The sequence below is a fragment of the Rhincodon typus genome, chromosome 21 (genome assembly GCF_021869965.1).
Source record: "Rhincodon typus isolate 14 chromosome 21, sRhiTyp1.1, whole genome shotgun sequence".
Classification (NCBI taxonomy): Eukaryota; Metazoa; Chordata; class Chondrichthyes; order Orectolobiformes; family Rhincodontidae; genus Rhincodon; species Rhincodon typus.
The window spans coordinates 16,522,597-16,546,462 of record NC_063352.1 but is presented as its reverse complement, the minus strand read 5'-3'; the positions used below and the strand labels follow the sequence as shown (position 1 = coordinate 16,546,462).

Sequence of the window (23,866 nt, the reverse complement as noted above, 5' to 3'; positions counted from 1 at the left end):
CAACTGTGTTACCAAATTCCAAACAAACACCATCTACCTACAACTGTGTTACCAAATTCCAAACAAACACCATCTACCTACAACTGTGTTATCAAATTCCGAAAGAACATCATGTACAGTTCGCTGACGACACCACCGTAGTGGGATGGATATCTAACAACGAGTCAAAATACAGAAGGGAGACAGAGGGCTTGGTGACGTGGTGCAATGAAAATAATTTGTCTCTCAACGTTGGCAAAACTAAAGAATCGATCATCGACTTCAGAAAGAAAGGAGGAGAACACGCCCCCATCTACATCAATGGACCTGAGGCTGAGGCAGCGAGGAGCATCAAGTTCCTCGGAGTGCTGATAACCGATGACCTGTCCTGGACATAAATGCGACAGTCAAGAAGGCACAACAATGCCTCTCCTTCCTCAGGTGGCTCAGGAAATTTGGCATGTCCATCAGGTCCCTCACCAACTTCTATAGGTGCACCATTGAAAGCACATTGTCCGGGTACACAATGGCCTGGTGTGGCAACTGTTCTGCCTGGGAATGTAAGAAACTACAGAAGGTGGTGTGCACAGCCCAGACCATCATAAAAGCCAACCATCCATGGACTCTATTTACATGGCCTCTCCAGCGGAAAGGCGGCCAACATCATCAAAGACCCGTCGCACCCTGGTAATGATCTCCTACAACCTCTTCCGTCAGGCAGAAAATACAGAAGCCTGAACACACGCACAAACAGGTTCAGGAATAGCTTCTCTCCAGCTGTTATCAGACTGTTGAATGGACTCTAGCCTCAAATAATGTAACCTGCAACGTAACCTGTATGCATCCAAGTCTTTTTGATCTGTACATCCTTCGCTTGCTGTGATCTGCCTGTACCGCTCGCAAACAAAGCTTTTCACTGTATTTCGGTACACGTGACGATAAATCAATCACGACTCTTCAAAAGGTACTTCATCAGCTGAAAGGCACTTTGAGATGTCATTAGGGGTTAGGAAAGGATCTTTCTTTTGTTTTCTGAACTGCTTTCTTACTCGATCCTCTGCCTTGCCAGGTTGGGTGAAAAAGTGTGCGTTGGGAACAGAAGGGTAGAGAGGCAAATCCAACTAAATTATGTTCAGGATCCATGCCCATCAGCCGTCAACGCTTTCAGTGATTTTTCAAACCTAATGTCACCACTGTTGATAATTGGAGAGTGGCAAGGAATGGTAACGAATGGCAATAACTAATCGAGTGCTACTTTCTTTCACTGGTCCTGGGTGCTTCAGGCAGCAACATTTGCAAGTGTTTGGATGGCTTCCAAGTCTCATAGATACAGGCAGGGTTATTTAGGGTTGATTTCCAAATAAGCTGTTACAACAGGTTGTGAGGGACAGTACAAAAACAGACTACTTATTGCCATAGCTTGTGGTTTTCATCTCTCTTAGCTTAAAACAATCAACTATTTTAAAAATGGCACCTGCAACAGTCTTCTCACAAATTGCTCTCTACTGTCTCTGTATGAAATACATCAGGAGGAAGCCACTACTCTGTTAGAGATCTGTTGATAATAATCCAGCACATTTAAATGCTAGACCTGAATAACCTCTCTAATCGGGTTACCCCAACACAGACAAATGGTCGTCTTTCCTTCTAACCTTTTCCTCTCAATTGGTTAGGTTCAGTTACAGAATCATTTTGCCAATCAACGCAAAGAATAGATTCTCCTGTGCTTTTGAACCTTTACGAACCTCATGAGGAACCTGAGCTTAGTATTCTGGTTGTAAAATAATGTGAATCCCTCAGTTTCTTAGACCCTGCCAATGACACTCTATTTTGTGATGACATACAGATTTCCTCATTTCATGTGTACAGCTTGAATTGAATAAAACATTGTCTCAAGAATTTCCTCATGTACAGAAACCAGGATGATGAAGATAACCTTCAGTTATCATGATATTGCACGGAGGGAGTGAGCGGAAAGAACTGCTGGTTGTGACTTTATGTGGGCTGTATGTGTGGCTGCAAAAGTACAAGCTGATATGCCCTGGGCTGTGCTACAAAGTGGAGGATGTGGCTTTTGCCCACAGTTCTACACAGTCATCATCGATCAACGGTGGGAATGAATTGGACTCGAGAAAGCAAGTCATTTTAGACCACTCACATGTCTCTTTATAGCCAGTCCTACAACAGGATTGGCATGAACCTTGTGGCAATGAAAAGGTGTATCTCATGTTAGGAAGCATGGTAGCAGGGACAAAACAAAAAAGAACATGGAATAGGGGCATTGTGAGGAGAAAACGGACTCCAACCCCTTTCCTCCCTCAGTACCTGCCCCAATTCCTACTGTACCCTTTCCAGCAGCACCGAATCCAATTGCTCCCTTCTGACAGTACTGTCATTATTTCAGTGCAGTAGCAATCCAGAGGTCTGATAATCTGGAAATGCACGTTCAAATCTCAGTATAACAGCTGGGCGATTTTATATTGGTAAATGAAGTCATCTGGAATTAAACTGCTTGCAATAGTAACAGTGATATGTAACTAATGGATTGATGCAAAGACCCATTGAGTTTACCAATGTCATGCAGCGAAGGAAATCAAGCAATTTTACTCTGTCTAATATGTGACTCCAGACACACAGCAATGTGGTCAACTCTTTATGGCCCACTGAAATGTCCGAGCAAGTCCTTCGGTTTCACTGAAACTGCTACAGAAAATGATAGTACAGTTGGACCACCGTGACTGAAAAAGCTGAACCCCCCACTTCCCAAGGACAAGTGGAGACACCCACTTACCATAAATATAGGAAAAAGATACTTGGGTCAACCTGAGAGAACGAGCCTGTGCTCAGAGCAGATGTGAGCCTGAAATAGATGCATGGCAATGGTCATAATGTTCATGGATTCTGAAAGTTACTGGAGAAATTATTTACTTCCAGAACTGTCGATTCCTGCTGCCAATTGTGTACTAAACCATTTCAAAACTGTTATTTTTAAACTTACAAACACTTAAATCAGATTGTTCTGCCATATTTGTGGGCAGACAAGGAACTTTAGCACAGGTGAGGAGCTGTCTACTTACATCGTGTTTGTTGAAATATTTCAGCACACCTTCTCGTTCTGATAATATGAACTTCCTGCTCAAGAACTGACCATTGTCGCGTCCCCGTTTCCACAGAAAGCCTTCTCTGTAACCTGGAATAAAATACAACAGAAGGCTGAAGCACCAACTAATCACCTCCATTGGGAAAATAGCTCCTTTCAAGGTTAGCAATCAAATTAGTCCAGAGAAATAATCTGTTCAACCTTTTATGAAACTCGTTACTGCACAGGGAGGCAGGTGGTACGGATGTATTTCAGGGGAATCTAGTTAGTGCAAAGGAGAAAGGAATAGAAGGATATGTTGACAGCAAGGGATACAGTAAGGCAACAGCAGACTTTTGTGAATGATTAAACATCAACGCGGCCTGTTTCTGCTGTCTAAAATTTTAACTGACTGTGTCGAAGACATTGCTTTCCAACTTATGTTATTTTTCCTCACGCTTAATAATTGGAAAGTGAGTATTATTGGCTTTTAGAGATTGCAACATCGGAAGAGAAGTTAAATACACCCTCAATCCTTTGCCACTATCAGGCAGCATTATTTCATTGTCACAAATTTCACGGAACTGCAGAACTACTTATGGGTTACACATCAGGAAATGGGCTGGGATAACGAAGATCGGTAGTCCATTTGATGCTGCTCATCTGGAAGAGTCACCTCCTTCCCAGCAGCTGTTGATGCCCCATCTAACCAGGCACCCAGCTTAACATCTCATTGAATCTTCCTATGCCTTCTTTCTAATTCGCTTTGTGCAGTTGGAATCTGCCAGGAACCCCTGGATGTGCGTTCCATGGTACAACTCCCTTGGTGCAAACAGTTCCGAAAGGTGTATGAGCAAAGTCCTGTTTAGCAGCAAACTGAGTGATCAGTAACACAGTCTTGGCCAGGGTTAAATTCTTGAGGGCTACTCTGGTGAAGTTTCTATTCTGGAGAGAGTTTTCAACACGACAAGTAATGTAATTAGGCTGGGTTAGTGTGAATTCTTCCTTTCCCTTGCAAAGGACAAAGGAGGGAATTTATGCATGGAGCCAGAAGAAGTGGGTGAGGACCTTAATTCACCAAGGAGAAGGAAATGGATGGTGATAAGATTAGGGTGGGGTATGTTGATATTCTAGGGCTTGTCGTTTTTAGAGGGTGGTGGTGCTGGCTGTCTTGAAAAACATTAAGGTGGGTAAATCCCTAAGGTCCCAACATAAGAAGGGAAGCAAGCGGAGAGATTGCTGGAGTCTTGACAGAGATCTTTGTCTCCTCTTTAGTCATGGGCAACGTCCCAGAAGAGTGGAAAATAGCCAATGCTGTTCCTTTGTTTATGAAGGGCAACAGAACCATAGATTCTCCATAAAGTGCGGAAAGAGGCCATTCAGCCCACACCAAATCTCCAAACAGTATCCCACCCAGGGCCAGCCCCCCAATCTGTCCCCGTAATCCTGCATTTACCACCGTTAATCCACCTAGTTTGTGCATTCCTGGACACTACAGGGCCATTTAGCATGGCCAATCCACCCAACCTGTACATTTTTGGACTGTGTCAGGAAACCAGAGCACCATATGAAATCCACACAGACAGGGGAGAATTTGGAAACTCTACACAGACAGTTGCCTGAGGCTGGAATCGAACCCCGGTCCCTGGCGTCATGAGGCAGCAGCACCAACCACTAAGCCACCATGCCACCCATGGATAATTCAGGAAATTATAGGCAGATGAGCCTTACATCAGTAGTAGGGAAATTATTGGAGAAGATTCTTAGGAACAAGATTAACTCATATTTGGAAAAGAATGGACTTATTAGGGATAGGCAGCATGGTTTTGTGTAGGGGAGGTCTTGTCTCTCACAAATTTGATTAGTTTTCTGAGGACGAGATGAAGATGATTGATGAGGGTAAGGCAGTGGATGTTATCTGCATGGATTTTACTGAAGCATTTGACAATTTCCCTCATTGCAGGCTGGTCCAGAAGATTAAGTCACATGGGATCAACAGTGAGTTGGTAAGCTGGATGTAAAATTAGCTTTGTCATAGAAGACAGAGGATATTGTGGATGGGTGCTTTTCTGACTGGAGGTCTCTTGTGTTCCGCAAGTATCAGTGATGGGACCTCTGTTAGTTGCTTTATGTATATAAATGACTTGGATCTATGGGTGATCTGATTAGTAAATTTGCAGATGACACGAAAATTGGAGGAGTCGTGGATAGTGAGGAAGCGTATCAAAGGATACAGCAGGATATAGATCAGTTGAAAAGTTGGGTAGAGAAATAGGAGATGAAATTTCATCCAGACAAATGTGAGGTGATGTATTTTAGGAGGTCAAATGCAAGAGCAAAGTATACAGTAAATGGCAGAATCCTTAGGGTACAGAGAGATCTTGGGGTCCAAGTCCATAGCTCCCTGAAAGTGACAACACAAATGGATGAGGTGGTAAAGAAGGCGTACAGCATGCTTGCCTTCATCAGTCAGAGCACTGGTATAAACATTGACAAGTTATGTTACAGCTGTATAAGACTTTAGTTAGATTACATTTGGAGTATTGTGTGCAGTTCTGGTCACCACACTATAGGAAGGATGTGGAGACTTTGAAGAGGGTGCGAAAGATGTTGCCTGGAATGGAGCGTATCAGAGATTGGACAAAATTGGATTGTTGTCACTCACACATTGGAAGCTGAGGGGCAACCTGATAGAAGTATATTAAATTGAGAGACATGAATAGAATGGATAGTTGAAGTCCTTTTCCCAGGGTGTAAGTGTTAAATACAAGGGGGCATAGGATTCAGGTGAGAAGGGGAATGTTTAAAGGAGATGCGCGAGGCAGAGAATTTTTTTTTTTTAAAAAAGATACAGAGGGCTTATGTGCCTAGAATGCACTGCCAGGTGGTAGAAACAGAGACGACTGCAACGTTTAAGAGGCATTTAGACACATACATGAACAGGCTGAGAATAGACAGACGTGGACCATGTAGGCAGACGGGGTTAGCTTAGAATGGGATCATGGTCAGCATGGACATGGTGGGCTGAAGGGCCTGTTCCTGGGCTGTAATGTCCTATGTTTCCACTTTATAACAGGGTCTATGTTTCAAAACTATTTATTTCACTGCAAAGCATTTTGGGATGTCCCAGAGTCATGGAATGTATTTTATAAATGTAAGTCCTTTCTTTATCTTAGTGGTACATGTAATTGGGTCAGCAAACATGCACCAAATTTCATTCAATGAATAATTTATATCAGATCCAGGACATCATTCCCGATATTACTAACCAATCTGTAACACGTCCACTTTAAACTTCCCTTCAAATTACTCCATGGTCTCACCCTTCCCTCTGTAATCTCTCCAACCCTACAACTCTCTGAAATATCTACTCTCTTCCATTTCTGGCATTTTGAGTTTCCAGTTTTCTTTGGTTTACAACTGGCAGGCCCATGCCTTCAGCCGACTTTGGTTCGACACTCTATTCCCTCTTTAAACATCTCCTTCCCTCTATTATCCCCATACTATCCCCCTTCTCTCTATTGCTGTTTTCTCCTTTAAACATCAACCATGAGATGTTAAGTTTACATTGTTCAGTGTCAAACTATGACCTTCTTGTGGAGCATCTTGAAAATGTCTTACTGTGTTAAATGTAAGTGGTTATTGAGATGTTCTTGCTGCAGTCAAATGGCCTGTCAACAATGATTGTTTGAACTTGAGGGTTAGTCCCTCAGATGAAGTCATGGGAGACAGAGTGTGGAAGTGCACTGCGGCATGAATCACATTCTGCAGGTGATGGGAGGGAAACAGGTAGCAGGAACAGTGACACAGTCGTTTCTCCTGTCTCGCAGTGATAGACTCACGTGTTGAACTCCTGAAGGTTTCCAATTACCTTTTGGTGCTGTCAAGGCAAATTATAAAGAAAAGACTGCTGCAACACAGACCTTGAACCATATTATTAGAGGTTCTAAGTTAATTCTGACAACGTTTGTGGGCTGTGGAGCAACTCTTTCTTTCTACACTGAAAATATATTCCTCACATGGGCAATGTATTTACCTCCCACTCCAGCAGTCTGGAAAAACTCAAAATCATATCTTTTTAATCTTCATTCATCAATTCTGAACTGCTTCCAAATCTGGTGATCTTTCCCAAGAGCTTTCCATCATCTATTTCAACATCTCCTTATGTGGCCAATGTCCAATATTGTTTGATATTATCTCCTGTGAAGTGCATTCTTGTGATTTATTGCATTAAAAGTGCTATGGGTGTGCAAGTGTGTGTTGTTGTTACCACATGATATGATCGCTAGCAAATCATTGCCTGCATTACCAGTTTTATTACACACTGGACTCTAGCTGATCATTGTTTACAATGATTACTGCTGAGTGACAGTAAACCACTACATACAATTGAGCTCTGAACTAACATCAAGTACAGTAATATTGAGCTGCAAAACCCATACCACGACATTAATCCTGTGGAATTAAGTCCCACTCTGCGGGTTTAGAACCTATGCATGCAACCTAGGTTGACACAGGGGAGGCAATGGCCTAGTGGTATTATCGCTGGACTATTAATCCAGAGACCCAGGTAATGTTCTGGGGACCTGGGTTTGAATCCCGCCATGGCAGATGGTGGAATTTAAATTCAATAAATATCTGGAATTAAGAGTCTAAAGATGATCGTGAATCCATTGCCGATTGTTGGAAAAATCCATCTAGGTCACTAATGCCCTTTAGGGAAGGAAACTGCCATCCTTACCTGGTCTGGCCTACATGTGACTCCAGACCCACAGCAATGTGGTTGACTCATAATTGCCCTCTGAACAATTAGGGATGGGCAATAAATGCTGTCTTAGCCAGCGACACCCCCATTCCACGTATGAGTAAAGGGGAAAAAAAAATTGTTGGAAGTGTCATCCTTCAAATGAGATGTTAAATGGAAGTCCTTTCTCTCTGCTTCGATGCGAGCATGAGATCCCATTGGTACTATTTTGAAGGGCAGGGATTTCCCCTCGAACATGCAAATTTATCCCTCAAACAACACTGCCAAAATAATTAACGTGGCCATTATCACATTGCTATTTGTGGGAGCTTACTGCATACAAATTGTTATATTACCTTCATTACAACAATTCAAACATTTTAATTAACTGTTCAGTGATTTGAGACATCCTGAAGCATAGGAGGTGCTATAGAAATGAAGTTATTTTCCTTCTTCCTAAACCCGCAGGTCACTATTGTATCAATGTGCCTCAACATTTGCATAAATTGCTGTTCCCTTTACATTTATAATCTATTAATAAATTAGTAATTTCATACAATTAAAAATAACTTTCCAGTTATTAGAATGGAACAAATAAAAAAGGAAAATGTAGGGCTTTTTAGAAAAATAAATCTGATAATTTGAAATGAGTGGCTTTGAATTGAGAAAAAAAAAGTACTGTCTTCAAAACAAAAGCTGTTTAAAATTAACCAAATGCATTCAACTACAAAACCTTTGAAGATGTCGGCAGTACACATTGACTGGTTAATATCTTAGTCAGTTGCAGTTTGCTGTTATTTAATTGGAGATATTCAATGTGTTCCTGTTAGTATGGAGGTTTGAGAAACATTGACTGTACTTGATGTAACTCGACGATTTCCCTTCCAAACCCAAGTGCAGCTTTCAATCTCCGACCACGCCCCAAATTCCTGTGGTCAGCACAACTCTTCCCCAGCCTTCTCAAAGCTTAAACTTGTCCTGTGTGACAAGTGAGTTCATTCTTGTATAGTATTCAAAGGAGCGGCTCTTGTAGCTGACTGCTTGAAGAGCCAACACTGTCAAAGGTTCTTTCATTTTTTGATTTGATAACAGATTGTTGGAAGATGCCAGTTTGTGTGGCTTCATTCACCGGCAGTTAAAGTGGCTGTCTGCATAAAATACCTGAACAGAGATTGAGAGGCTGTTGAGACGCAATGGCTTGGGGTTACATCATTCTAAAAGGCTGGAAAGTCTCACCTTTATCAGCCAGAAGTGCACAATATCTTATTTGGCTGATTATTTTGATTCCAAAATATATGCTTTACAAGAAAGATGACCTACTTCAAAGAAAAATGGATCTCAATTGGACCGCAGTCTTGTATCTTGACTGAACTGTTGCATCACTATTCCCTCCAATGCTAACAAACAAGGAAAGCATTTATATTGAGAGAGAGAGGGGGAGAGAGAGAGATATAGTAGGAACTGCAGATGCTGGAGAATCTGAGATAACAAGGTGTAGAGCTGGATGAACACAGCAGGCCAAGCAGCATCAGAGGAGCAGGAAAGCTGACGTTTCGGGTCTGGACCCTTCTTCAGAACATGTTATTAGAATGGAACAAAATAAATAAAAAAGGAAAACATAGGGCTTTTTAGAAAAATAAATCTGATAATTTGAAATGAGTGGCTTTGAACTGAGGGAAAAAAAAATGTACGGTCTTCAAAACAAAAGCTGTTTAAAATTAACCAAAAGCATTCAACTACAAAACCTTTGAAGATGTCGGCGGAAAAGCATTTATATCATGCCTTTATCACAATATGAGGTCTCAAGATGCTTCCCTCCCTTTGTCGCTTCACAGATGTTGTCAGACTCACTATATATATCCAGCATTTCCTGTTTTTATGTGACAAGGTCTTTCAATAGGAGTGTTAACAAGTAAAACTTGACACCAAGCCACTGGAGGGGTTTTAGGATAGTTGACCCAAAATCTAGGCTTTAAGAAATGTCTAAGAGGACGAAAGGAAGGTAGAGAGGCATAAACCTTCAGGGAAGTAATTCCAGAACTTCAAGCCTAGGTACCTGACTGAACAGTCACCGAGAGGTGGAGCTATTACAACACTCCAAATAAGTGGGATGTTCTGCTATCGAATGGATTGTCATCAGAACGTGATACTACACAGAATATCATTGAATTGCAAGAGGTCAGAATTGGTTACAGTTGATATGGCAACAGTCCCAAACTATTACAGTTAAGAAGCAGATTCCTGAGCTGAAATCTTAATTGGAAGAGGGTTTCCCAAAAATATACTGCAATTTCATCCTCTAAATGATTAAGAGAGTCCTTTGGCAACACAGGCTTCTCTGTAAAGTTGCTGATGGACCTATTCAGCATTTTTAATTATTTTGCTCGTAGGTCTCTTTTTAAAGCATCTTTCTTTCCCATTTCTAATTGAATTCGTTCCAAATTCTTCCTTTTTGCCACCAGTACATATTTGAACATTGGTGCCTACGTTGCAACATATCTACACTTCAAAATTTGCCTTATTGGGTGAAAAAAAATTTCTGGGGATTGTCCTGAGATCATGAAGAACACAACAGAAATGCAAGTCTTTGTCTCTTGTGAAAATTGACGTTTTTGACATCAGTAATCAATAGGTGGATGGAAAGCAATAAATTCTTCAAATCGATCCTTTTCATGGGCAGCTCTCAGTGAAAATGACCAGGGCAATGTTTGCCCCCCAATAGTGGTGGTGACATTAGTTACAGTGTAACTACTCTTGTAGCTGAAGAATCTGTATATAGGTACCTTAGTACCTCAGATGGTGCTGTAAATAGTGACTTTTAAACTTTTCACTCATTTGAGTACATATGACAATAAAGCTAATTCAATTCAAGCAGACAGCCAATATATTTGTACTGCCTGAAGCAGTCAACAAACTGATAGCTGACCTAGTGCAGGGAGTAAAGCCTACTTTTTATCAGCTTGTCTGTAATGATTTAGTATTACTGAGGAGACGATATAAAATGCACTAACAATATTTGCATTCATACAGTGCTGGTAACAAAGTAAAATATCTCAAGGAGCTTTAACAAATATGACTCGATACCAAACCACATAAGGAGATACGTTTTGGACACCTATAAACTTTCTCAAAGAGGTAGGTTTTAAGATGGAGTGGTAGGAAGATGAAGTTGTTTTGGGAGGAGAACTTTTAGAGCCTAGGGCCCAGGCAATGGAAAGTCCAGCTACCAATGATGCAGTGATTATAAACTAGGACTGCCTTTAAGACAAGAAATGGAGGCATGCAGATATCTCAGAGAGTTGTGGTACTGGAGGAGCTTACAAAGACAGCAAGGGACAGAGCCATGGAGAGATTTGAAAACTTGGAAGAGTTTTAAGTGAGGACCAGGAGCCAACATAGATCGATGAGAACAGCAGCGATGGGTGTACAGGACTTGGGGGCAGAGTTTTAGATAAGCTCAAGTATAGTGAAGGTGCAAGCTGACAGGCTGTGCAGGAGAGCATTAGAGTACCAGAAACATTTTGCAAAAGAGCAGCCACCTGTATTTCAATGCTACAGAAAGGAACCCTCCGATACTTTCCAACTAGCAATCTATGCAATGTTCTAATTAAATGGCAGGTTAATTGAATTGGCTCACTGAAAGAACTATGGATGCCGGAAATCTGAAAGAAAAACAGAAATTGCTGGGAAACCTCAGCAGATCTGGCAGCATCTGTGCAGAGCAGTCAGCGTTAATGTTTCAGGTCAAGTGACCCTTCTTCAGAATTCATGTGGGAGGATCACTGGACCCGAAATGTTAGCTTTGATTGCTCTCCACTGATGCTGCCAGATCTGCTGAGCTTTCCCAACAATTTCTGTTTTTGTTTGTAATTAAATTAGCTGCTAATTCTCCAGCAGCACACAACATGCGCTAGCCTATTTATCCCGATGCAATGTTCAAGTGGTGTCTCAGTTTAATTAATGCCTGTGAACTAATATCTGACAGAATATTTAATACTATTTAAGACTAGTGAGCATCAGTCACTATCCAGTTAAATCAGTGCCTGTATGTTAGGGCTGTTGTGATGCAGTGGTAGTGCCCTACCTCCTAGCCAGAAGGCCTGGGTTCAAGTTCCATCTGCTCCAGAGGTGTGCAAGAACATCTTTGGGCAGGTTGGTTAGAAATGATCTCAATGCCTGTGTCGTGGCAGGCCAAGACAGAACTTCTTGATGCAACCTGCACTAAAAGGTTGTAAATGTCTGGCACTATGACAAGCAACAGGTTCAAGAAATATTTCTACACTTAGGCCAACAGTTAAAGTGGGATCTATCAAAAAGTATAACTCCCTCCCACTGCCACCCTCTGTACCCTCTTAAACCTGTTCAGCTGGCATCAGTTGCTTAAATCTAGTTGCTCTTGAAGTTGCTGCAAAATTAACCCCTTTTTTTGTCTTCACTGGATGTTGCCAGAGCTGTTATTTCTAGCATTTTCCTGTTTTCATTTGCGCAAAGAGCGAGTTATTACAAGAGCTTGCATTTACATGGCACCTTTAATGAAGTAAAAGCAACCCGAGAATTTTCAGATAAAGTTGGTACCAATTCTACATACAGAGATACAAGTCCCAGGTGAAGGCATTTTTAATCAAGGAGCAACTTAAATGAGGGAAGACGTAAAGGCATGAAGAGGAAATTCTAGAGTTGTAACCCAAAAATGCTTTCCTTGGACACTTCTGAAGCAATTTAAGAGTCAATTGAGTTCTTGCTTCCCTCTTGTTCAAACAGGCAGTACTTGTGCAAAATCAAACACACTACACTTCCATTGCTCACTCCTGGGGGCAACTTTCCAATATTAGCCGAGCTGCCCTCCGCTTGATAATGTTCATAAAGTGTATTTAGGTCAGTTTCTTTGAACAGTATATTGTGGAACCAAACCAGGGACATGGTAGCGTGTAAGCATTCAGGATTGACTGATGATTTCCTAGTTAAGGAACCTCTCGGCAAGAGGTACGATAATGTGATGGCGTTTCATATTCAGCTTGAGAGTGAGAAAAGTGGATCTGAAACCAACATCTTAAAATTTAAATAAAGACCATTACAAAAAGGTGTGAAAAGTGTTAATTGCAGTGGACTAGGAAAAGAGATTAAAAGGTAAAACAGTAGATATGAGTATCATTAAACATCTGCCACAGTATAACTCACAAAAGATAGACTTTCTTTCTTGATGGAACGTATGATAAGAATGCAACATGGCTAACGGAGGAAATTAAGCACGGTATCAAATAGAAATGAAAGGCATACGATGTTTTAAACAATAGCAATTAGCCAATATACGAAAAATTTTAAAATAAAGCAAAGAGTGCAAGACAAATAAAAATGGAGAAATTAAATGAGAATAAACTAGAAAGAAATAAAACATACTGTAAGAGCTTCAACAGGGTATATACAAACAAGAGAGTATCTTTGCCCTTAATAGATGAGACTGGAGAATTAAATATGGGCACCAAGGAAATGGCAGACACTTAAATAACTATTTGGTATCTTTCTTCATGGCAGAACATGAACGAAGAACATTTCAAGAATATAGAAAAGAAAGGGACACAGGGAGGGAGGAACCTAAAGTTATCACTACTATAAGAGAAAAACATACTAGGAAATTTAATTTGACATATTTTGTTGGCCTTATGAACTATACCTTTGGATCTTAAAAGAAAGGGCTCAAGATAGTGGATCTACCATTTCTCAATTCTGGACAAGTGCTGATAGATTGCTAAATCACAGATGTAGCATCTGTATTCAAGAAATAAGGGCGATAGAAAGCAAGAAACTATAGGCAAACAAATCCACATTGTAATTCAGGAAATGCTCCCATCCATCATTAAGGAAGAAGTAGTAGGGCAGTTAGGAAATCGAAATACAATCAGGCAGAGTGACCATGGTTTTATGAAAGGGAAATAAGTTCTGTCAAAGTTTATTAGGACTCTGAGGACATAACAAGCAAGGGAGTTGGAGTGTGAAAGTAGGAAAGTCTTGCTACAAAGCATTAATGAGATCACACATAAGGTGGTGCATGGAGAGCTGTTGTTTTATGGGGAAAGGTTGAGCAGGTTGCACCTTTACTTATTTGAATTTAGAAGAATGAGAGGTGACCTTGCTGAAACATGTAACATTTTGAGGGGAGTTGGTAGGTGCTGAGAGGATGTTTCCCCTAGTGGGGAATTCTAGAACTTGGAGGCACAGTTTCATAGGTGAGGAATTTTCCATTTAAGCTGGAGGCATGGAGAAATTTCTCCTGAGAACGTTGTTAATCTTTGGAATTCTCTTCTCCAGACAGCTATGAGCAGTAGAGGCCGAGTCACTGAATACATTCAAAGCCAGATCATTCAAATTTTTGACCTACAAAGAAATGAGGGGTTATTGAGGTTGGAGGGGAGGCTATGCTGGGAAGTGGAATTGACACCACTGTCAGATTGAATCTTGACCTTTTTGAGAGGCGGAGCAGTGTCCAGGGGCTAAATAGGAACAGGAGTAGGCTATTTCTTATATTCTTACTTATATTTACTTACAATACAAGTCTGAATGTCATTGGAGGGCAGGATTTATACATTCAATAGGCCTGCACTTCAACCAGTATCAAGAGAATTTCCTTACAATCTTATTTAATTGAAATGGTCTGACAGTCATCAAGGAGACGTTTTTAAATGAAAGCGAGTTAATTAAAATATCCCCACACATTCATAAAAGTCCTAAATGTTACGTTAAGTCTGACTAATTCATTCATTAAGTTGAATCAAGTGCACTTTGCAAAATCCAACCACTGGTTTAATATTAAACATAACTTATATAGTGGAGCTACTGTAATCCACTACATGCAGATCTCCGTATTAAAACATTCCAGATACATGGAATTTTGGCAATTATTGCTAAAGGAAGAGGGTACAAGTGGAGGAAAGTGTTGCTGCAACGGTTCAAGACATCAATGAGACTGCACCTGGATCATTGTGTACAATCTTGGTCCCCTTACTTAGAGGGGGGATATAGTTGTATTGAAAGCAGCTCAGAGGAAGTTCAATAAATTGATTCCAGAGATGAAGGGTTTATCTTCTGAAGAGAGGTTGAGCAATTTAGGCATATACACTTTGGAGTTTAGAAGAACGAGAGGAAATCCAATTCAGGTATACAATATGCTGAAACGGTTGACACAATAGATGTAGAGAGGATGTTTCCTTACATGGGGAATCTAGAAACAGATTTAAAACAGAAGTGAGGAGAAATTACTTCTCTCAAAGGGCTGTGAATCTGTGGAATTCACTACTCCAGATGCTGGTACATAAAGATAAAACAAAAGGAGGAGGCAGACAAATTTTTAATTAGTACTGGCTTGAAAGATTGTGGGCATCAGACAAGAAGATGGAGTTGGTGCCCAGATGAGATCAGGCATGACTGCATTAAATAGTGGAGCAGGGTCAAGGGGCTGAATGGTCTATTCCTGCTCCTAGTCCGTATGTTCTTTAAAGAGTTTTACCGATTGATGACCTGGTTACACAGCATTTAGACCCAGTTGGGACACAATGGGCTACAAACTATGTTAGGGTCTGTTTTCCCTGTTCCAATTTCAAAACCAGGGCTTGTACCATCCCAACCAGAGATCGGTTCAAAATCGTTCTGTGCGCGCGATAGGGTTATTGTTTTCCACACGATTGAGCCATTGTTATTCCACCAGCAGCTCAGTTAAATCAAAGGCACACAGTGGGCCGTGTTCACCTTGATTTTGTTTTCCAGTGTGCAGGCCTCTGTGGAGCGGGGCAGATTCCAGAGGTGGACACCAATGCAATCGATTGGTATGCACGCAAATGGCCACCAGCTGCCCAGCCTGTTGGAAGTGCTGGAGATGGGTGGGACTGGGGTTCATTTAACACAGCAGTGCTGAGCCGGGCAAGCAGCAGGTTGGGAAACATCATGAAGATGGCACAAGGCAGGGTGGAGAATGGTTTTCAGGGAAGCACACCAGACTGCCTTCATATTCCACAGGAGCACATTTGAAAGAGACTTTCTACATTTTGGTGACTGTTGGACTCTTGGCCTGAGGCTACTGCTTGAGAATTGCAAGCCAAGCAGGCCGCAGTTCCTGCACAATTTGATCGGATAGGGTCATACAGTAAGGAAAGAAGGGGATGGAAGGTTCATTTCTACAAGGGCTGTAGTTACTGAGCCCAACATCTGCAAAATGTACATTCAACAACATGGCACACATTGGCCTGTTATGACCAAAACTGAGTCAGTCAGTCTTGTCACCCTGCAGAAGTAGTGGGCCAAGGGCCAATTACAACATCTGGTTTAGTGTTGATGCTACCTCCTACCACATTTATGTATGATGTTGAAGTGCCGGTATTGAACTGGGGTGGACAAAGTCAGAAGTCAGACGACACCAGGTTACAGTCCAACAGGTTTATTTGAAATCACAAGCTTTTGGAGTACTTCAACGGGTGAAGTGGAGGGAAGCAAACAGGCACAGAATTTATAGTCAGAGAGACCATTGCAAGATAATTCTAGGTAATTAAGAGTGTCAAAAGATAAAACAAATGGTGTGGGTGGAGAGCCAACAGACTGAACAACATGTCTGTGCAGGTGATCAAGTGTCCAACAGTGAGAGTAAAGTGTTAACATCTGAATAACAAGTGAAGGGATGACCTAAGATCTGATTAATTAAAGCAGAGAGATAATTACAATTAAAAAAAAAGGTACTAGAGACAAACCAAACAGCTGGAATAACATGATAGGTATAAGTCGTATACCGAGTGCCTAACCAAAGTAACGAGCCATACAAAACTGTACAAACTAATTAAAAGTAAAGTAAAGTAGAGAGACCATAAGTTAAAGGCGATGGTATCAAAACAGTACAGTAAGGATGATATTACAAATACAGAACAGTGTGTTGGGGTTACATGTAGCACACCACGAATCCAAGATCACGGTTGAGGCCATCTTCATGGGTACGGAACTTGGCTATCAGTTTCTGAGGGCGATTCTGCATTGTGCATCTCCTAGGGGCCTTGGAGGATGCTTACCTGAAGATCGGAGGCTGTATGTCCTTGACTGCTGAAGTATTCCCCGACTGGGTGGGAACATTCCTATCTGGCGATTGTTGCACGGTGTCCATTCATCATTGTCATAGCACCTGCATGGTCTCACTGGATATACCGTGCCTCGGGGCATCCTTTCCTGCACCATATGAGGTGGACAAAATTGGCTGAGTCACGAGTACCAACTGCGTACGCGGTGTTCCCACGTGCGATGGTAGTACCCATGTCAATGATCTGGCATGTCTTGCAGAGGTTGCGGTGGTAGGGTTGTGTGGTGTGGTGGTCACAGTTTGCCTGAAAAGGTGGTTTGCTGTGAGCGACGGTTGCAGTTTGGTGGTTGTTTGGAGGTGAGAAGTGAAGGCATAGGGATGATCTTGGCAAGAGGTTGGTCATCATCATCAACAACGACGACGACATGTTGAAGGCTGCGAAGAACATGGAGCAGTTTCTCCGCTGTAGGGAAGTACTAGAGTAGTCTCCGTTGTCCATCGGTCATATCCTGTATGGTTTCTCGCTGTGGCACATCGGAACTGGTGATCAATGAGTTCAGCATTATATCCCATTCTTGAGAGCGTCTTTCAGCATCTGTAGCGTCTGTTGCGTTCCTCCTCATCTGAGCAGCTCCTATGTATGCACTTAGCTTGTCCGTAGGGGATGGCTTTAGGGTGTAAGCTAGAGAAGTGCAGCATCGTGAGGTTATCCGTGGGCTTGCCGTAGAGCGAGGTACTGAGGTGTCCGTCCTTGATGGAGATGCGTGTATCCAAGATGAAGACCGATTTGAAAGAGTAGTCCACGGTATGTCTGATGGTAGGATGAAAAAAGTCGTGTAGTCACTTCAGTGATTCCTTGCCATGAATCCAAATGGAAGAAAATGTTGTCGATGTATCTGGTGTATAGCATTGGTCGGAGGTCCTGCACAGCAAAGAATACTCGCTCGAACTTGTGCATGAAAACGTTGGCATATTGGGGTGCAAATTTGGTTCCCATGGCCATTTCATGTGTCTGGATGAAAAGCTAGTTGTCGAAAATGAAGACGTTGCAGTCATGAATGAAACAAATGAGTTGTGGGATGGTGTCTGGAAATCAGCAGCTGTTGGCGTTCAGTACTGAGGCTGTTGCAGTGATACCATTGTCCTGGGATGCTGGTGTAGAGAGTGACAAAACATCCATTTTGACGAGGAACGTTCTTGGTTCGACTGGTCCGTGGATGTTGAGCTTCTGTAAGAAATCTGTAGCGTCGTGACAGAAGCTGGGGGTCCTTCTACAATGGGTTAAGATGCCCCCTGACGTAGCCAGAGAGGTTCTCACACTGGGTCCCATTGCTTGATATGATGGATGTCTGGGTGTGTTGGCTGTGTGTATCTTCGGAAGGCAAGCAGAAGTCTCCTAAAACGAAAAGTATACGGGATGAGAGTGCGTAGGATACTCTGAAGGTCTGGATCAGTGTGCCAAGTCGACTGGTGTATTCGTTGGTCGGATTGGCAGGTAGTTGTCTGTCGTGTTCCTGATTGTTCAGTTGTCTGTACACTTCTTTGCAGCATTCCGTTCTATTCTGTATGATGGCTCCTCCTTTGTCTACTGGTTTGATGACAATGTTGCAGTTGGGTCTTGAGAGCATGGATGTTGCGTTGTGCCTGGCTGACATTCTGCACCATCTTGTGACCATGGCTGATGAATCAGCCATCGACACATCTCCTGATGGCTTGAGCATACATGTCGACTCTTATACCTATCATGTTATTCCAGCCACTTGGCTTGTCTCTAGCACCATCTCATTTTTTAGTTTTTGTAATTACCTCTCTGCCTTAATTAATTGGAATCATAGGTCATCCCTTCACTTGTTATTCAGCTTTACTCTCACTGTCTGACACTTTTGATCACCAGAGTTCTGAGTGGAGTGCCAACAGGCTGAACAACATCATTTGTCCTATTTTGACCTCTATTTACCTAGAATTATCTTGCAATGATCACTTTGCCTATAAATTCTATGCCTGTGTGCTTCCCTCCACTTCACCCAGTGAAGAAGCAGCGCTCCAAAAGCTTGTGATTTCAAATAAACCTGTTGGACTATAACCTGGTGTCAGGTGACTTCATATTTATATAGAGCCTGTTCAACAATATCAGCAACTTTGGTCAAACATGTGTTTATATATTTGATGGCAGACTGACATGTACCTGATTCCAACATAGAAAGCAAAGGGCATCAAAAACCACATCACATTCACTCTCAGTCCCCATCCAAACACAGGTCACCCAACTCTTACTTCATCGTGTGGCCAAAAAAAACCAACTCATATCACTCACTAACTAGGCTCAGAGAAGGGTTATACAGTCATACAGCATGGAAGCAGACCCTTCAGTCCAACCAGGCCACGCCAACCATGTTCCCAAATTAAACTGGTCCCAACTGCTTGCATTTGGCCCATATCCCTCCAAATATTTCATATTCACGTACTTAAAAAGTCAATTCTGCTATGACATGTGTTCCGGCAATGCGAATTGGCTAAAAACGTAACTGACCAATAGGAAAACACTATTTCTAGAACACAAAACTTGTGTTCCCTATAACATGATTCCATCGGTGCACAGAGGAGTACATGTTGACATCACATGGTCATTTCGCAGGCTTTATCCTGAGCATGCCCAATGTTAGCGCCGAGACAGTCCCTGCGCTGGCATCACGTGATTGTTCAAGAAAGAAGAAAAAAGGGCAAAGCAGCAAAAACTGGACATCTTTTTTAAGCCAACCACCAAGAAAGTCAGAAGACAATGAACCACAGCCACCCACTTCTGAAATAAATATTTTTTGCCCTAACCCTGCAACCACAACTGTACCTAAAAGGTGATGACGACAACAACAATGTCCCTCAGCCCCTGCACTAACAACAGAGCAACCTCAAAAACCTCCTCCCTCATTAAGTCATCTTGACATTTTTTTCAAGGCAAGGTGTTAAATTTACTGTTGTTATTTTATTATTAGATATAGATTAAACATTTGTTCAGACTGAGCTATCCTTTGTTAGGCTGGTGTGATTTGAGTGATATTTTTTGGTGGTCTGCCCCAACCCCACTTGTCACAATGGCCCTGTTATTTCTATAATACAATATTGTGCAGGAATGCAACTATCGCATTATAACAGAACTGACTGTATCCAAATGTGTGTAACATATTGTGATTGTACCTACATCCACCACTTCTGCTAGCAGTTTATCCCAGACAAGAACCACACCGTTTTAAAAAAAAAAAAAAAACTGTTGACTTAGGCCCGAAACGTCAGCCTTCCTGCTCCTCTGATGCTGCTAGGCCTGCTGCGTTCATCCTGTTCTACACCTGGTTATCGCAGATTCTCCAGCATCTGCAGTTCCTCCTATCTCTGTTGACCTTCATGTTCTTTTTTAAAAATCTTTCTCCTCTCACCTTGAAAATATGTCCCCTAGTTTTGAACTGAAACAGTTCCGACTGAACAGTCACTGTTCATTTTCAGAAACCAGACAAGGCAGCAGAAAGTAGCCACCTGTGTCTCACATGAATAACTCTCGCTCTTCCAGATTTGTCTTCACTACACAGAGGGATAGATGAAATTAGACCACGTCAGAATCAAATGAAGATACAGAAGAAGTACTATGGCATTGTTTAAATGTTCAAGAATAAATGAAGGATCAAACAATCAAACAAACATCAGAAGTTAAAACCACAGCTTTACAACACAAACGGGCCACTCGTGTTTATTTTTGAGCTACTTCTTTGTAGAAATCCAAGCCCTGCATCACCCTCTTTTGAACCTTCCCAATGGTCTCTGCCTTAACCACCCTATGACACAGCATTTCTTGGTTGAACAGGTTACTGCACAAAGAAGCATTTCCTTGTTCCTAAGCGATCACAGAATTAATGCATGAGATAGCACAGAAGGTAGCCATTTAGTCCACAGTGTTTGTGTCAGCCCTTTGGTATGAGCTAGCCAATTAATCCCATTCTCTTCTGAATGTTACCATCAAACGTGCTTTAGATCTCAACAACTGGGCTCTATGAAAGAAAGTTTCTTTACATCACCCATTAATTTGGTGTCCTCTGATCGCTGACTTTTTGTCACTGGAAACAGTTCATTCAACTCACGAATGGCTACTCAGGATTAAGGAATCTTATCACAGTACTGACTTCAAAAACATTTCACTTGCTGCAAATTTTCCTTATGCCTGATTTGTAGATTTTCTCACCTTGAAAGTTGTCATTTATTTCTGTTTCTCTGCCACATAAACTTCGTTGATTAGGTGTAAAAGTAAAGATGGCAACCAAAGGGAAAGTCCAGTAGTGATGGACCAGTGAAAAACCTGTGTACTATGGGAATTGAGACTAGTAGATAAAACTGGTCTCGAAACCAGTAGCACTGGTTATAGCACCAGTAATACAGGTCCTGCCACTTGCAACAATGGTCCTCACAAACAAGTAATATTGTTCTTGGTGTCAGTATTGGTTATGGTACCAGACAGTGATCAATGTGCCTGTAGCAGTGCAGTGTGCAGGAAGTGCACATTATGAAGCCAGTCTGTATGCAATAAGTGTTCCTGTCTGTGGTGATGTATGTAGATCCTGCCCAGACAGGCAGGAAGGAGGTAGTTTGAACAGAAAGTAAAATCTTGCCAACCAGGAAATGCACGTACAGGATCATTAATAGATCACATGGACTTTCTGCAAAGCACTTGATTGGGTTTTTTTTGTCATAAAATTCATTCCCAACCCTGACTTCCGCTTTCATAAAAGTTGGAGGTTAGACATAAGGAAATAATGACCAAGAAAAATTAACCAAATTCGACAGTTCTGAGATTCAGAGTAATTTATAATGTTCCTACACCGCACATACAGATACAAAACAAGCCTAAAAAGGTTTCATATAAAAGCAGAACACTGGGGATGCTGGAAATCTGAAACAAAGACAGAGAATGCTGCAGAACTCAGCAAGTCTAATAGCATCTGTAGAGCAAGAGCTAACACTTCGAGTCTAGTATGACTTCTTCAGAATTCTACAAAAAGGTTGTGTCTCTTTTTCTCTTTCCAAGAACATAGGGTAGAAACTGAATGGCAGTGCTGGCCTCATTCCCTGGGTGAAAAGTCAGGGAATGCTTTCTTCTATGGGGGGGTGGGGGTTCAGGGTTGGATTTCCGACCCCAAAAAGGAAAGGAAGTCCCACCTCCAACTAAAATGGACAGAGATTTTCAGTTCAATTCATAAATCTGGATTATGAAGCTAATCACAGTAATAGTGACTTAGTGCATTAGGAAAATGCTAAATACACTATTAGTGCACTGACTATTTTGTACAAGAGATCACATGGCAGACTCTGGCAAGTGATAGCAGTGTGTCAAGCATTGAGCTAAATCTCATCCTGCAACTAAGTAGAAGAATGTTTAATAAAAAAGGATAGTATTGACCTATACCAAAACTTGGCATCTAACAGTCTCTATTGATCTTAACAAGAGCATATAATTTCCCCCTAAGACCTGCTTAGACCCAGAGTGGCCATCGCACCAATCAAAATTCACATGGTTCACTTATATCCTTCAGGGAATGAAATCTGCCATCCTTACTTGGTCTGGCCTAAGTGGGATTCCAGATCCATAGCAATGTGGCTGACTTAGAAGCAAGTGACTCAGTTCCAGGACAATTAGGGATGGGCAACAAACGTTGGCCTTGTTATCAAAGTGGGCATCACAGACATTCCTTTTAAAAAAAAAAGAGAAAACTAGCAAAATGGTGCATGTAGCAAGTAAAAAGGAAGAGTCCTAACTTTTTGATAGCAGCCGTCACCATAACATATCCACAGCCATGTACTGATTCGTCTTAAACAGAGCAGATAAAGATGCAACAGTCATATTCTACCTGGCTGCAATCCGAATTGCTGACTGCTAGGTCGGTGCACTTTAAACTTACCATTAAAAATGATTGTTCCCAGGCAGAGTTCTATTGAGAGTGGCTGTGGAGGCTCAGATGCAATGCTACAGCTAAAATAGGAGGCAATTTTATCACAATGTGCTTTACAACTCCATTTAGATTGGCAACCCTATTTAATGCAAGGCATTTTAAAAGGAGCTGTATGGTCATCACTCCTGGTAGGAACCAGATAACAAAGTCCGACTTATACAAACATCCTGCAGTACAATACATGAGCCTGTGTATCCCAGAGCTCTGCTTGATAATGCTGTCACAGCGTGGAGCTCTTAAGAGAACTGGCCTGTGAATATAACTGGTACCTGCTCTGCCCATGGGATGGTGCTTAATTTTAATAAAGATAAATTGCACTCATGAAATTAAAACTCAGGAGCAAAGTTCATTCACTACTCACTTTGAAAAAAAGAATTTTTTCAAACTAATTGTAGAATCTGGTACAGTTTTAAAATATTGCAGCAGGTAGAAAAATCTGTAACAGTTCTTTTTAAAAATGAATGAAATCCTGTATTAATATTTCCAGAAATTATAAAATTAGAATTTTAAGAAACAATGGAACTATAAACAAATGCATGCATTTACCTAGTTATTATTTTCTATTTAAGGTACTGTATTATTGTAATTCTCCAGGAATAAGGCCTCACTTGCTCCAGTTAACAATCATTGTGTATGCCTGCCAAGTTTGTATAATCTTCATATTAGCTCCAACCCAGTTAGAAGCTGGAGAAATTACTGACGCCATGACTTATCTTTGTAGTACACTGCACTGAAGCTAAGAATGAGATAACAAAGATCCTTCCTGAGCTCATCTCACTGACTGTGGCTCATCAATAATACATGATCAGTCAGACACGATCTGACTGCAGAGTGGGTAATATGCGTAAAACTAGAACTACATTTAATTCATCACTGCGCAGTGAAGACTGAGCATCATATTTCATCTTCAGTGGAGCTATTAAGCAGGCAGTTTACACTGAATAGGGTGAACTAGCTGCCACATAGAGTGGTTGACGCAGGAAGCATTAATGCATTTAAAAGGAGAAGCTTGATGCTTACAGCAGGAA

At 41.5% G+C, this 23,866-nt stretch overlaps 1 protein-coding gene across 5 annotated transcripts in view; it reads right to left on the bottom strand.

Annotated features, from left to right (window-relative positions):
* Positions 1-23,866, bottom strand: part of LOC109927795 (arf-GAP with dual PH domain-containing protein 1) — a 120,577-nt gene that overhangs the window by 20,382 nt on the left and 76,329 nt on the right. For all 5 annotated transcript variants that reach the window (XM_048609878.1, XM_048609879.1, XM_048609881.1 and 2 more), the window contains exon 5: positions 3,057-3,169. In XM_048609878.1, the coding sequence (XP_048465835.1) occupies positions 3,057-3,169 (113 nt within the window). The remainder of the gene's footprint in view (positions 1-3,056; positions 3,170-23,866) is intronic.